Genomic DNA, 15,790 nt, shown 5'->3' with positions numbered 1-15,790 from the left:
ATATTGTGAAATATTATTACAATTTAAAATAACTGTGAGAAATCATTCTAATATGCTGATTTGGAACTCAAGAAACATTTCATATTGTGATTTTTGCAAACAACTTTTGCTGCTTAATATCTCTTTAGAAAACATGATGCACATTTTTAATATTTATTTGAAGTCTTCTGTGACATTATAAATGTCTTTACTGAGAATGAATGAATCTTGACAACATTAAACGTTAACAGATACATTTACTCTAAATTCAACAATAAAAGTCATCTATCAGAAACAAAACATTAGTGAAAAACAGCATTTAACTAATACTTTGCTATGTATTAAAAAATGAGAAACTTCTGGTATGTTTGTACATATTTTTTCGAACTAGTTCATTTACACATCATCTGAAAGAACTAATTTGCTACAACGAATCAGACTTTCCAGTACTACATATGAGACAGATGGGGGGCATTTTAGGAGAGCTCACTTAGGCTGAATGTTGAAAAGCTGCTGCTTGTTGCTCATTACCGGAAAAGCTACGCTATTTAGAAAACAGATGAACTACTATTGCTTTACTAAAAAGATTAAAGCAGATTTGCTTGCTTAATGTGATACCTTATTATATTTGCTTCAATGAGCAGTACTTGCTGCACAATCTAATTCCAACAGTCTTATTCTTTTAGATTAACACTAATAGCACCTAAGAGACAGAGCAAATGTAATGGAAATATCATATCATATCCATCCTCTGCTCTGAGTGCAACTCACTCTCTCTTTCTCATTTGCGCCTAGATTTGAGAAGACCGAGATCAGAGCCCTCCAGCTATTACAGCAACGAGTGCCAGCAGGACCTCCCCCTCGCCAAAAAACACAAGCCCAACCCCGAGCTCGTGCAAGCACAGCTGGATAAGCCCATGTCGGTTCCCTTGAACATGGAGCAGCAGACACATAAACTGTCAACCAGCCCTAAGACCCTTCCTTCCACCCCATCCAGCCCGGATAAGAGCGTCTCAGAGGAGGGTTTGGGGACAGTGGGAATTCCGCAAGCCAAGATGGCCTCTTACCGCGGAGGGCATAAATGGGGCCCTAGAGAAGTGCTCAGGAAGGGAGGCATCAGTGGAGTAGGGAAGGAGAAGTTGGCCAGCCGGTTGCGACAGCGTGGCAGATCCCTCAGCATGCTGGGAATGGTGGAGAGAGAGATGGTAGACACTGAGATACTTTCTTACAAGGAGGATCTAGAGAATCAGGACTGCCTCTCACACATGGAAGACCTGCAGGTAAGAGAAGTGCACATAAACAAACTCACACGGTGCCCTAACTGGCATTCGCTCGCAGTCAGCCAGCCTCATTTACACCTGTACTGATTCATTTGTCTGTTGTAAAAGACTCTGCAAACAAACACAGTTACAAGCATAGAGAGGCCAAGGGAGATACAGAGCACCATCCGTCCTGCTGAGATGTGAAATCACTGTTAGAGAGCGGCGGTTGCGGCCCGACTCTCTGTCCAGACTTTCGTCACCACATAATACACTTTTGTCATTGATTTGCTCCCATCGCCAGGAGTTAGTTCAGCCTCATTCATCTCTGTCAATCAATGGGGATCGAGGGGCTGTAGCAGTGTGTTCCTCCAAAAGTAAACACCCCAGCACTTGATTGATCTGTCGGGTTAGCATGTGTATGTGTGCATTTTGTCACTTGTGCTTGTTTAACACTGAATGCATGTGTTTGTGCACCTCGCAGGCGAATATGATGAGCCTGGCAGAGCACATCATTGAGGCCACTCCGGAGCGTATCAAGCAGGAACATTTTCCAACCTTGGAGTCAGTTCCTCTGGACAACAGTGGGCTCACCAACACCATGAGCTGGTTAGCCAGTTACCTGGGAGACGTGGAACACTTGCCCAGCATCATCCACTTGAGGTTAGTGGATGTCATAACTTAAAAAAAAAAAAATTTAAAGTTTTTTGAATATTTTTGTGAACAAATACATGAGGCATTAATATTAAGCATTAACCAAAAAGTGAACAATGTAGATGTGGTTCTAACTCTTTTTGAAAAATCTAAAAAGAAAAAAAGAACTTTTAAAAAATTAATGAACAGAACAAAATAATCTTCAATAATAAATACATACAAATATTATAATCTTTTAAATCTTTTTCAACTCTCTTCATCAAAGAGCACTAAAAACGAATCACGATTTTCACAAAAATATTAAGCAGTGCAGTTAATGCTAATATGTTTTCTGCATTTATAATTTTAAGAACTGTTTAATGAACTCCAAATCAGCATATTAATATCTTTTAGGTATTTTTGAATCCCACGTGATACTTAAGACTGTAGTCATGACTGCTGAAAATTCAGGAATTACATTTGAAAATACAGTAAAATAGAAAAAAAAAAGTTCAAATTGGTTTTAATTAATTAATTTATTTATTTATTTATTCTTTATTTTTTTATCAAATGAATTCTTTCTGCCCTGGTAAGCATAAGATACTTCTTTAAAAAACGTAAAAAAGCCTACCAGGCCTAAAACATTTAAACAACATATGACTTTTTTTTTCTAAACTATAATAGTAAATTTATACGAACATTCAGGTGTTTTTATATACTGAATTCATCGTCAAAATAATTTTTGAACAGCAGCCGAAAATATTTGTAATTACCCAAATGTCAAAGTAAAGTCAACCTGCTGCGCTTTTAATTTCCCACCCTGGTTAGGATGTGCTTAAAGAAAAACTAAATGTATGCCTGGAGCCTGTTAACTCCATGTATGTATGTGTGTGTGTGTGTGTTTTGTTTCTTTGAGCAGTCCCATATACAGTGAACCCCTGACCCCTCCCTCCAACCCTAGCCTGAGCCCAGGTAACTCGCCCATGCGTGAGGGTCAGTTTGAGAAGCCAACCTTGCCTGCTCCATCCGAATGGAGTGAGTTTCTCAGAGCCTCCAACAGCAAAGTGGAGAGAGAGCTAGCCCAGCTCACGCTGTCCGACCCAGAGCAGAGGGAGCTCTACGAAGCCGCACGGCTGGTGCAGACCGCTTTCCGCAAGTACAAGGTACAGGCCAGAGGCTCGGGTGCCACGCGCTTGTGTTGATGTGTGAATAGAGACAGGATGTAAACGTCTGTGCGCAGGTATTGGTAGGAACAAACACAGGACACCCTTTGTCTCCTTCCTGCATTGTCCTTCATTATGAGTTCGTAGACAAACAGACACAGAGTAGTCAGTCCCCACAGCTTCAGCATGGGTAAGGTGGCTTAACAAGCGCATGGCCTGGCTTATTATAAAGAGCGTTTGTTGCCTCCTGTGGCTGCCTGTAATGAGTTTCCACAAAGACTCACCAGCTGGCCAGACTGACGGCTTGTGCTCAGAGGCGTCTGCTCTCTCAGCACCAGCTGCGGTTAAGTGAGAAGGTCATCTTTTCTCTATCACTTTCATTGTCCTGTAAGTGAAGAGCCTAGTGGGCATCTCCCAACTGTTGTCCACTCCTCAGACCCACCCATTTCCCTCTCTCTTTGCAGGGACGCCCACTGCGCGAGCAACAGGAAGTAGCCACTGCTGTCATTCAGCGCTGTTACAGGAAGTACAAGCAGGTAATCCTTTAACTTTTCCAACCTTTGCTGGGTGTCTGGTTAATACGTCAAGCTCCAGCAAATGCACTTGAGTCAATTATAGGGCCTGCTGTTGTGGGAATTGTTTAAAAGCTTTGAAGAGCTCTAAGTGTAAGGTCACACGGTTTCCCATTCCTGACAAATCTTTTTTTTTTTTTTGCAAGCTAACATGGATAGCCTTGAAGGTAATTTTTTTTTTATTGTTCATGCATTTTTTAAAGCAGATTTTGTTTTGTCTGCATGAATAGTAAAACTGATTTAATAGCAATGACCATGTACACATTGTTTCATTCGCATATTTTGACGGAAGTAGTTGCAAAGGACGCTCCATATACTGACTAAAGAGACCGATCTCGCTAGGTCACGGGGATTGTTTCTGGAGACCTGCAGATGGCTGCAAAAGTGTTTTAGAGGCTCCACAGAAAATCTACAAAATGCATTTCAGAGCTGTCACAGTTAACTGTACAATAGAAAACTTTAAATTCTCTAGAACAATATTCATTGTAAAAATACAATTTAATTGTTTCTTTTCAGGTTTTTGCATCTAATATTACATAATAATGGGTTGAACTTAATACAAAGTCAATATTTTCTAGATCATATTTAAGTAATTTGCATTGGCTTCAATAGAGTAACAATGCAGAAGTCAATAATTTAATTTTGGAAAAATGTTGCCTGTATAAAGCTTTTTGTCTCACACAGTATAAACAGCTCTTTATGAATAAAAATATATAGTTGCTTTTATATTTTAGGAAATGTTCCCTGAGGGCAAAATATCTTTGAGTGGTTGTTGGCTTTAAAAGGTTTGCAAACCCCTCTTCTAGATAATCAGTAATTAAGTGTTGAAGAAGAAGTAAAAGAAGCCCAAAAACAAGCAGTGTGCCTCAGTTACATAAGCTAAAATACAAAACTGTATTCTAGAAACAAGATTTAAAAATTGCAATCTGCTACTGCCTATTATAAGCAACTCTGCCTCAAGACACTTATAGTAAGTGATCACGGCAATATTGATAGATGTAATGTCTTTAAATGTTACTTATTTAGAACTTCAAACACCTTTATAGCAACAACTTTGCTATGATTTTCACTCTGTCAATCATTGCAGTTCTGAGAGTAACTCATAAACGTGTGAGAATTTACTGATGTATACTTAAATTGATAATACACCCAAAAAATTAAATTCATTTACTTACCCTCCTGTTGTTTAAATGTGGTTTTCACTCTCTAAAGTGTGTAGTGTGTATGTGGCCCATGTGAGTTGAATAGGGAGCAATTACATTTTTGTCATTAATGTCTTCATTAATGTGTTTATGTATCAGTATGCACTTTATAAGAAGATGACGCAGGCCGCCATCCTTATCCAGAGTAAGTTCCGCAGCTACCATGAGCAAAAGAAGTTCCAGCAGAGCCGGCGGGCGGCCGTGCTGATCCAGCAGTGCTACCGCAGCTACAGAGAGTTCGGCCGGCTGAGGCCTCACCGCAGAGCGGCCACCAGAGCACTGGTCCAGCACAAACGCAGGTAGCACTCACTAGTCTGCCCTGTGATAAATCACTGCCTCGTAAATTCAGTCCAAATCTGATTCCAATTGCCGTTTGATCTTCTGTGCTCAGCCAATAGCTCTTATGAATCTGTTCCAAGTGGCATACTGCTCTGAGTTTTGCCCTGTGAGATATTTTATTCATATACTAGATGTAATGTGCAAAATTAAATGTTTAAGAGCGATGTTTCTGTTTCAGAAGCAGTCTTCTCACTAAGAGACAGGATCAGGCCGCCCGCAAGATCATGAGGTTCCTCCGCCGCTGCCGCCACAGGTATTCTCCCACCGCCACATCGCTCCCACTACTGGCCATTCTATTCATCCTCTACCTGAAACACTGCTGATACAAATACAAATGTGACACTTTCCCATATTGATTCATTAATCGTGAGTGGTTTAGAGAAAGGTTCTCCTCCCTTCCCTTGGCTCTTTTTCCTCGCCCTCCTTCTCCATCATGATATCTGCTGTGTGCTAATAGCTGTCTGGTGTTGTTTTGCTGTTAATGCAAAGCCCCTTGATGGACCATAGACTATTCAAGCGGGTGAGTGCAGCCTCAGCGATTCAGTATGTCTCCCTTTTTTCCATCTCTCCCCCTCTGGCTCGTCACACGCACACAAAGACCCCCTTCTCATCCCCTCTTGCTCCTTCTTGCCCTCTCTTATCACCACTGCTTGATGCCTGCTTGCATGACAGCTACCAACTGGATGCACAGATGACTGAGATCAAGGGCCTCAGCAAATGTTCGGCCTCAGGATATCGGTTGTGTCGATCTATACACTAACCACTGAGACACTACATTAAACAAGCACCTTTGTCTCCTGTCTTGATTATTTACATTTCCTTTATTTACTGTATGTGTAAAGAGGAAAAGATAAAATAGACGGAAGAACAGAAGGTTGTTTGGTCTAAGCGATGTTGCATGAATAAATGATAATGAGTCTTGCTCTTTGACTATGAGGCATGCTGGGAAATATGTGACCCAGAGAAAACTTGATGCCTCTCTGGCTTATGTGTTTGGTTCTGACTAGTTCAGCTAAAGCCAGTTTTCTTGCACATGCTGCAGTGGGAACTGACTGTCTATCCTTTTTATCTGTTTGGTTGTAGATATATCTGTATACAAAAAAAACATAGTATAAAAGCTAAGTTGGTTGCATTACCCTGTGCAAATGTCAGCTGTATTTCATCAGATGTTTTAGCATCATGTTTCAAAAGGACATTAACAGAAAAATCAGCCTATATCTTTAGTTTCTTGTGACGAGATGAGAAAGTTTAAACTGATTTTGTATTAAATGAAATGCAGACTATTTTAAGCTTTTTGTCCTATATATCTACTTAGTGCAGAAACTTACAGGGTGAGGCAATGAAGAAAATGGGGCAAACATCAGTGAAGAACTTCAGTTCAGTTCTTTAGTTCTCTAAAAATTATTATATTCAATTATATATGCTACCAGTTTCGACAAATATTTTAAGCAGCACAACTGTTTTCAAGAAGAAATGTATCTTGAGCACTAAATTAGTATATTAGAATGATTACTCAAAGATCATGTGACACTGAAGACTGGAGTAATGGCTGCTGAAAATTCAGATTTGGTCACAGGAACAAATAACATTTTAAAATATATTCGAATATTAAACAAATGTAGCTTTTAACTGGTGTTCCACATGAACCACGCAATCTCATAACAATCAATGAATACATTTTACACTGCGCTGGATATTTAAAGATTTTAAAGGGTTTTCTTAAAGCACACCATTGTTCTTTTCTGTTAAAAAGGGATAATTTGCCCAGAAATGATACTTTGAAAAGTTGTTCCATTACTTTTTTTTTATTCTTTGGAACATAAAAGAGATGTTTAGAAGAATGTCAAGGTTATGTTATTTCTATACAATGTATGACAGGGACAGCCATTCAGGTTCATTGTGTGGAAATGAGCGGCTTGGACATTCTGCTGAAAATCTGCTTTTGTGTTCGACACAAGAAAGAAACTACCCTTTTAACCAGGACTTGATCTGACCTTCTCTGCCTTCTGAAATAAATGCTAAAATGACTTGAGATGTGAGATATTCAACCTGTGTTCCTTATATATCTGCCTGTTGTTTTTCAGAGTGAGAGAATTGAGAAAGGCCAGGGAACATGAGAGCGTCCAGAAGAGCCCCCTCACAATGTGACATTATTCTCCAGACTCTTCCTTTCAGTTTTTCTGTTTCAACCAGAGATGTTTTACAAGAGGAAAAAAAAAAATAGCAAGAACACTGCAACTCTTACTACTACTGTATGACTGATACTTCGGCTACTAAACAACTGCGTTTTTTCATATCTCTTTATTCCTTCTATGTTTCTTTTATGAAGGAAAGAACCAACTGCTGTGGATCAAAAACTCTAAGGATGTCGTTTGAGGAGGAACATTTGCTTCATGGCATTTTTTGCACTTTTTAATGGATTGATTAGTCATTTTGGATGAGCATTTAGATGTTTTGTTTGAAAAAGAATAAAAAAAGGATAGACGGAAGTCCTGCTCTTCAGTGGCTTGTAAAGAGAAGATAAATGATGTTGACTTAATATGGAGTCGACACAGAAACATGGCCGGACCTGTTCCGATTGTATTTCATAGTTTTCAAAAGAAGTGTTTAGTGGGTAAAATTGTTACCGAAAATGATGAATAATTCATGAATTAGTTTTTGTATATGCTTTACTCCACAACCAGACAAATTCATCAGAAACTTCTTCCAGTCTGTCCCTTATGCTCACCAGTCTTTCCTAGCTACAAGAGGACTGGGTAGCTAATGAATGTAAGAGGGAAACGAGCAGGCTTGGGTGACGTATCAAATGCTAATGTGTATCTGCTAATAAGATGTGTGAAAAACACAGGTATACATACAATTTCAACCAACAACTGTTTTCAAATTGATGATTTTCTGCCAGTTCATAGTTAGTGAGGCATCACAGTGCAGTGGATCGCTCCGGACAGAGCTTGTCTTATGCATGCTTGAAACTAGGCCACAGTCTTTTCATTGGTTTGTTTTTAACTCCATGAATGTACTGGAGACACCAAATGTCGTCGCCTATGCCCATCAATTACTATTGGCAAGTTTGTAAAGTTTTCTTTTGTTAATCCAATGTTAAACGGTCACTTTGTCAGTTAAAAAAATCAACTTCAGAGGTTTTCTAAGCTCTTTAAAGGAAAATTACATGCATTGCCTTGATATCTTAGACATACTTTAAAGAGTCTCCACACCTGGGGTTAGACAAATCCATATTTTTGACAATTGAGCGGTTCCTGTACATAAAGAGGGTTGCCGGTACGCAAAGTAAAACATTTATCTAAGCGGGATTGTATTTTAGAAATATATTATTTTACTCATTGAAAGGGATCAAAAGAAATTAGCATCAAAATCTGAATATTTGTATAGTTTTGTTTGAATGCCTAAGAAGTATGGTTGTATCGTTTGTACATAGTGTAAATACCTGGGATAAAGTCAAGCTATTGTATGTGCATGACAAAAATGAACAAAGATACAAAAAAAGAGTTCAAAAGCATTAGTGGCTATGCTCTCTAAAATTATTTCACTATAAGAGTATTTTATTTTACTTTGAATGTTCTTGAGAAGAGCATTTTGCTAAAGCATGACTTTCCTGCAATTATGAAAAATACTGTATTTAAGAGGTAGGAGAAAAGGCAAAATGATCATTAGGTTATGTTTACATCTGTTTGTTTGTTTTTTCTGGGCTACCAAGAATCTTTTTGCCAATGGTGCCAAGTAATGTGAATGCTACTGCTTAAAGGAAGTTAATCATTGCTGAACAGATAATCACCTGGTAAAACATGATCAGATTCACTTGCATTAGCAGCAACACAGTCGGTCAAGGATGATGGTGTATTCAGGAAGGATCTTTAAGTGGATCACATATCTCATTTGGTGTCTTTGTACTGTATATTTGTTTGTTTTGTGTTTCATAAGTCTGAATACTTATTATGTCAATGAAATGATGTAAAGTATGTTTTTCTGTTATGCAGGTAGTGGAGCTTACAGCGGCGTTATGCAGCTTTAAGTGTAACATTCTGACAGTCTAATTCAACAAGATGTGCAAAAAAACCTGTGAGTTGACAGTAAAGAAGCTGCCTGAAATAATGACAGATCCACACTGCTACACTGATTGAAAGACTGGGTTCCCTGTTATGCATTTAAACGGGATTCTTTTGGTGCTAAAACGTTGGCGACAAGGGCCAGATAGACCTCCAAAGATCCCAATCCGTTTCACCGGTGTTGCAGTGACGTTACTTTTAACAGCAGGTGTCGCTGTGGCTTTTGAATAGGAGAAAGTATGTGAAAGCGCTCTTGAGAATGAGTTCTAATGCACTGAAAAAATGTGTAGATTTCAGTTTCCCCTCATGTTAAATTGCTTTTTGTCATATTTACTATTTGCGTCAGAATGAAATGTAAATGTTTTCTTCAGAGTGCTTATGTTGGAAGTGCCTGATCGTATTCTAAATCCAGCGAGCCGTGTCAGTCTGCATGTGAGGTTTGCGATGGACTGGCATTAGCGAGAAGTGAATTATAGTCTGTCCGTTTTTATTTACCGTTATGTAACTTGTTTCTTTGTCCGTGCTTTCTCCGTGTATCTCATTTTAGCGCACCAGGAATTTATGGCTTTGTCATAACTCACGTCCTCTATTGGAACTGCCAGATGAACCGGCGAGGACTGCAGATTCTGTCCGGCTGGTTCTTGCCTTGCATTCATCATTCCGGTAGCAGTATAGGTTGTCAGCTGATGCACTGCGGTGGCAACTCGAGTCTTATTATGCTTGCATGGGTAACATAGATAACTGGGTGGCTGAAAGAGCACCCAAAGCATGCTTATTTTTGTAGATTTGGTAGTCAGGTAGACTTGTCGAAGAAATACTGTTCAGTAAAGCAGCTGGTGTTATGGGTTGCAGAACTTGAAACAGACAGAGGGCTTCGAAACGTAACTTTACAATACAAAGAGTCAAAACATCTGGCAATTTGTCAGTACTACTCATATTTACAGGGGCAGCATGAATCTTTTTTTTATAGAATTTGGCTTCCTGTTTCGTTTTCGAATTCAGTTTCACTCCACTTTCCATTTACATTCCAATTGTTTTCAACTACTACACCACAAAAACAGGTAAAAAAAAAAAAAACGTGTACCTCATACGAAAACACGCGCCACAGAACTGTGTCCATATCAGCGTTAAAGTGTCCAAGGCACTAGTGCAGTTGAAACCTCGGGTGTAAATCTGACGGGGTTCACTTTTGTATCTTAACTCAGGTGCCAAACTGGAGAAAAGGAGGAGATAGAGCAGGTCACTTGAGAATTAGTTGCTGCTTATTGGGAAACGAGCCAGACTGTCCTGATCAAATTACTGTGATTCTGAACATGTCATGCTGTTCACCTTTTTTTAATCAACTATGTGAGCTGAGTTAGCGTCGCCTAGGGTCCCTAAAGACTGGTTTGACAAACTCTCAAACAACTGCCTGGTGTTGATAAGAGTGATTAAGCCCGTTGCAATGGTGCAGATCTATGAATCCAAATGCGTCTGATGCTTGTGTAAATACGCATGGATGTTTCGGTTTAGTGCAGCTTCACCGGATCCTGTAGTCACTGTATAAACACACTGCCGTGGATATACTGTATCACAATAATGAAAAAGTGCTGCTCAGATCGATTCATCATCATCATCATCATCATCACTTTATTCTAGTCATAGACAGACATTTCAAAACATTTAAAAGAATAGCTGTAGATTATAAACGCCAGACAATAACCTCATCTGGTCGCATACGGGTTCATTTTGACAATTCTGCTTCAGCTTTAACGGTATCACAGCTCAGCCCTCAGAAGATACCTCATTAGTTTTGTTTGTCGCATCAATGGCTTCGAACAGAGACTGCCTTGCCTGCGCATCCATTCTTTAGAAAAGGGAGGACAGGGCCCTAGGAAACATCCCACCACTCATGGACACAGAGCAATAAGCAATTTCTGAAGTGGAGACCTGTAGACCTAATGGGGAGAGCGATATGTTGGACACACGTAGCTGACTTACTCTTATGCAAATGGCAGTATTGTGAGATTAGAATGCAGTAGTTTAAGGACAGTGCTTATATGACACCCTTCATGGAGCTGCACGTTTTCATCCCTTTCAAACCCAGAAAATAGTGGCCCTGCCTTTATTACAAGCTACACTTGGGGCTCTCTACACTTTGCATGTTAAACTAGTGTTAGATCTATTTTTCCTCTCCTCTCTAGCTGTCTTTCTCTGTGTCTTTCCCAATTATGTAGCCCTCTCCTTTCCTGATGACCCCTGTTTTTTGTTTTGTTTGTTTTTTGTTTCCCTTTTCTTAAATGTCTTTGTTTTTCTTCCTTCCCCCTGGTTTGAGCAATTTATTTTTGTAATTGTGCATGTTAAAGAGTCACTGAATCGATGGATATGTTAAAAAAGAGAATTCAGCTGCTGAAGCCATGCAAAATGTTTTGAATTGCCCTTAAAATATGAAAGATGTTTTCTGAATGCTTTATATTCTCTCTGCTGTAAAATAATAAAAGGGGAAAACTTAAGATAAGTCTCTTTTTCAAGTTATTTTAGTGTATTTTTAAAACTAAACTAAAAGAAAATGTTTTAAACTGTGAGAATTATGGGAATAATAGCTTATGATAACAGGAAAAGACTGCTGTGTGTGCATTTGTGCTTGTGCTTGTGCTGAAGAGGCATTTTTTGCTTTATTATTAGGGTACAGTTATGGGGTCAGTTACTGGCAGGGTTTATGGGCCAGGTAACTGCCCTCTAGACTCTAAACACGTGGTTATTGGTCATACTCCTCTAAGGATATAAACTGTGAAGACAAGACTTTAACCTCAGTGTAGCGCTGTGTTCTGTACAACAACGACCACCTGGGAATTGCTGGAGGCTGTTCAGGTAAGGAACAAAGTGTTCGTTATTTTTTCAACAGTGAGGCTATGTATCATTCACTGTATTTCAGTTCTGATTTGCTTCTTTGTGCTAATCATTATGTCATATGTTTTGTAGAAAAAAAATTCAGTTGTACATGTACATATAGTGCATGTCTAAAAAACAGATCATTATATGAACAACTGAAAATGATTTTTCTTTCAACTTGTGTGTATATATATATGTTTAATGCCTAAAAGCTAATTTGTTGGTTATTTTCTTTTATCATGTATTATGTATTTATTTATGAAACAATGACGTTTTTTGAGACCTAAATTATAAGTGCATCATTATGACTGTGTTCTGCTTTACAGATATAATGAAGGGGATGTTTGGCATGTCTGTCTGTCTGTTGCTGCTGTGTGTGTCGTGGGGCGACAGTCAGCCTGTACACACTGCTGCTCACACTGTCAGAGAGGTGAAGACACTTTAATGTAGTCATAAAAATTAGAAATGGTTCATTCAGCTGTTTTTGTTTATGGAATATTGAACTACTCTTAACTACTGTGTGTGTGTGTGTGTGTGTGTGTGTGTGTGTGTGTGTGTGTGTGTGTGTGTGTGTGTGTGTGTGTGTGTGCTGTTAGATGATAGAGCTCCTGAGAGCGATGACTCCAGTAACTGAGCAGAAGGGACAGGACACAGATCTGATGGACTCTCCTGAGGTTCTGTGGCCTAATACTGAGGATCTGGAGAAGAGAGACCTGCCACGTTTAGGAGTAATAATACACAGAGCCTTGCCCTCAAGAGTCCACAGCAGGTAATCAAACAACCACTGAACTGCTGTTCTTGTAAAACAGCAACAGCATGATTTTTAATGGCCATAAAAAAAATAAAAAATAAAAAAAACATTTTGGACTCCCCGAAGTTTTTTAAGAGATCAGCTTTTTTTTTTTTTTTTTTTTTCTTACTGTAGTGAATATTTAAATTTTCCCAGGAACCTTTTCCACTATAAAGAACATTTTATGCAATGGAAAGTTCTGTGGATGTTAAAGGTTATTAATGGAACCATAGAAGACTTGGTGCCATATGACCAAAAAAGTGTTTATTATTTAATATATATTCTTTATATTTTATAGAAATAGAGTAAAGGTGGCAAGTGGTGTTGAACACGTATCATAGCGTGACTTTGGCCTGTATTTTTCTTTTTGTGTGTGTTCAGTAAGTCCGTAGATGCATCTAGATACCGTTTGTCATCTCCAGCTAAGTGGATGTCCAGCCTCCGAGGTTGAAGAATAGCCACTGTTTGATTCATCAGTCTCAAAATAGCTTGAACCAATCAATCTGCATGCTCTCTCTGTGAAGAACTCATTGTAAAACATGAAATAAAAGGAGTTATAAAATATACAAATACAAATTCTGTATTTCATTTTACAAAGAGGCAGGCGGGGGGTGGGGGGGTTACAACATTATTGACAAACAATGGAGGCATTTTTTTTATTTTATTATTTTATTTTTGCATTTATTTATAGTTTACAGTTATATGTCTTATACAGTACAGCTATTGTGGTCTCTTCTATAAAGAATTTTTTCAAATATTCCAGAATTATATGTTATTCAAAATTTACAGACACATAAAAGCTGAAGATATGTTGAAAAAAAATCCCAGATACTTTAGGTTAGTGGTTTACATCAGTCTCTCTGTGAAGCAACTGTTTTGCACAAAAGTTTTATAACTGTGTCCTGTATATTTTTGCTTTTGTATTATGTATATTTTTGTGTGGGTGTGTGTGAAAGAGAGAGTCCATACTGTTAGGAATAGCTATAAAAGCCCTGTGACTCAGTTCAGTATGTCACGAATGCCTCAAACACAGTATTTCCAGAAGCAATCTGCACCGCCGCTTCTCTTCCTGAACTGTCTCCTGCCGCCCCACAGGCCGCTGGGAGGAATGAGGCGATACGGTTTTTCTAACAGTAACTTTAAAGAGAAAGAGAGGCTGTTGCTCACATATTTGCATGAAAATGTAGACACATGAACACAGCATTATTTACATGCTTAGAGATTATTTCATTTACCTCTCTAAGAGCCTCTTTAGGAATCTGCCCAGGCACTTTGATATCTGTGAAAGAAACAGTACGAGCATACAAAAGAGTGATTTATTTTCGTCTGCAGAAGTACTTTCAGTAACACTGAAAGATGGTGCACTTGTATCTTTTGAGATTAAATGTCTGTGTAAGATAAATGAGTCTCACTCTCTCGGCTGAGCAGCGGGGAATATTCTAGGACTGCCGCCCTCTGCAGGAGATCATTGAGATCAGAGACAGAGAAATCATCTGGTCTGACGCCTCCAGCCTCTTCCACTGAATCTAAAGCAGCAATCAGACAGTCCTTATTTCATCGGCTATGGCAGATTTGCATGCATTGCTATCTGGCACCAGTATTACAAAATTAATTTAGCATTTTTGCACCCTGTGTAGGCTACTAATTTAAGCCAGTTGTCAGTGGAAAAGAAAGAGAGAGATAGAGACTGTTCTCAGAATGTCTCCTTGGAAAAAATACTCCAATATATAAGCAATTTATATTATAATATATATTACAATAAATAATAACATCTGAAACATTATGTCTGAATGCACTCACCAGGGCCGCTGTAAGTCATGTCAGCAGTGTCAGAAACAGGATGTGCTAAGAGATGACTGCAGGAGAGCAGGAGGACAGAGCAGGACAGGAGCAGGTTACAGTTCATCTCTGCAGCAGGCTGAAGGTCCTATCAGGTCAGGCTTTGGTGAATGAGGTGGATGGAAGCTTTCTTTTCTTATATACACCACTCTACCAAAGCTGAGTGAATCATAATCAATGCAGTGTTTTTATTGAGAGTTCTATTTTAAAATGTGGATCCTGAGTTAATATCCATGAATAAATCAGGATGGGTGTTGTAGCAGGTCCACAGTGGCTTTATCACCTTTGAATCTCATTGACCTGTTTTACTGGATTTGACAACTGGGGACACAGGTGTGCAAATGTTCATCTATCAGCTCTTTAGACAGCAGAACACATAAAGAGATTATTTTATGAATATATCAGGTGATTTATTTAGCCCATGAGTCTAGTCCTTTTATGTTGAACATGAAAATATATCTCTTTAAATTCATAGGAAAGGCTGTTTAACTGATGCAGGTAAAAATATTTTATTGGGAATTCAGGCAGCCACACTGATTCCAACAACATATATGTCAATGAAGGTAATAAAAATGAAGCTCAGGGGTATAAAGTCCAGATTACCCGTCTGCTGAGGAGAGCATGACATTTGTTTATCACCCGCTGACAAAGATGTATTAGTGATGCACATTTGACATTTACAAAGCTTGGAGTTTAATCAGAGACAGCAGACCTGAGAAATGAAGGATGTACGTCACTCTCAGTCTGGCTACATCTGTTAATTAAATAGGCTATGTAAGATCACAAAATCACAACACTCAAATGCACATTAAAATCAAATGTTCAATGTACATTAAAAAATAATGCAATACAGAAATGTTTGCTACAATTTGCAATATCAGGTCATAACCCCCATTCAGATTTGTAGTTGATCAGTAGACCTTAGTTACTAAAGTTTAACAAGTAGCAATGACAGATTCTTACTACTTTTCTTAAATATGTATTTTAAGTATTATTTAATAGCCTACTTATTCTCCTTCGAAAAAGATGTAAGGAAACGGCCAACCTTGTCTCCTAGGACAAGATAAACAAGAAAGATT

General features: G+C 38.6%; 2 protein-coding genes across 14 annotated transcripts in view; one reads left to right on the top strand and one right to left on the bottom strand.

Moving 5' to 3' along the window:
* The window catches only part of camta1a (calmodulin binding transcription activator 1a), a 381,282-nt gene extending 369,574 nt beyond the window's left edge, over window positions 1–11,708 (top strand). For 5 of the 13 annotated variants that reach the window (XM_059528089.1, XM_059528090.1, XM_059528082.1 and 2 more), the window contains 9 exons: window positions 775–1,259; window positions 1,723–1,901; window positions 2,791–3,034; window positions 3,499–3,570; window positions 3,753–3,773; window positions 4,908–5,107; window positions 5,326–5,400; window positions 5,637–5,667; window positions 7,232–11,708. In XM_059528089.1, the coding sequence (XP_059384072.1) occupies window positions 775–1,259; window positions 1,723–1,901; window positions 2,791–3,034; window positions 3,499–3,570; window positions 3,753–3,773; window positions 4,908–5,107; window positions 5,326–5,400; window positions 5,637–5,667; window positions 7,232–7,264 (1,340 nt within the window). In that variant the 3' untranslated portion in view covers window positions 7,265–11,708. Of the gene's footprint in view, window positions 1–774; window positions 1,260–1,722; window positions 1,902–2,790; window positions 3,035–3,498; window positions 3,571–3,752; window positions 3,774–4,907; window positions 5,108–5,325; window positions 5,401–5,636; window positions 5,691–7,231 lie in introns of all 13 variants that reach the window. The other 8 variants (XM_059528095.1, XM_059528086.1, XM_059528085.1 and 5 more) reach the window with 7 other exon arrangements.
* A 1,826-nt stretch (window positions 11,709–13,534) lies between these two features.
* uts2a (urotensin 2, alpha) lies at window positions 13,535–15,447 on the bottom strand. Its single transcript, XM_059527053.1, has 4 exons — window positions 14,673–15,447; window positions 14,285–14,398; window positions 14,108–14,151; window positions 13,535–14,009 (listed from the first exon to the last, which is right to left on the bottom strand). The coding sequence occupies exons 1-4, from the start codon at window positions 14,776–14,778 to the stop codon at window positions 13,896–13,898; spliced, it is 378 nt and encodes a 125-aa protein (XP_059383036.1). The 5' UTR covers window positions 14,779–15,447; the 3' UTR covers window positions 13,535–13,895.
* Between the last annotated feature and the right edge of the window lie 343 nt (window positions 15,448–15,790).

The sequence above is a fragment of the Carassius carassius genome, chromosome 37 (assembly GCF_963082965.1).
Source record: "Carassius carassius chromosome 37, fCarCar2.1, whole genome shotgun sequence".
Lineage (NCBI taxonomy): Eukaryota > Metazoa > Chordata > Actinopteri > Cypriniformes > Cyprinidae > Carassius > Carassius carassius.
The sequence above is the reverse complement of the archived record's forward strand: the minus strand, read 5'-3'. Positions and strand labels throughout refer to the sequence as shown.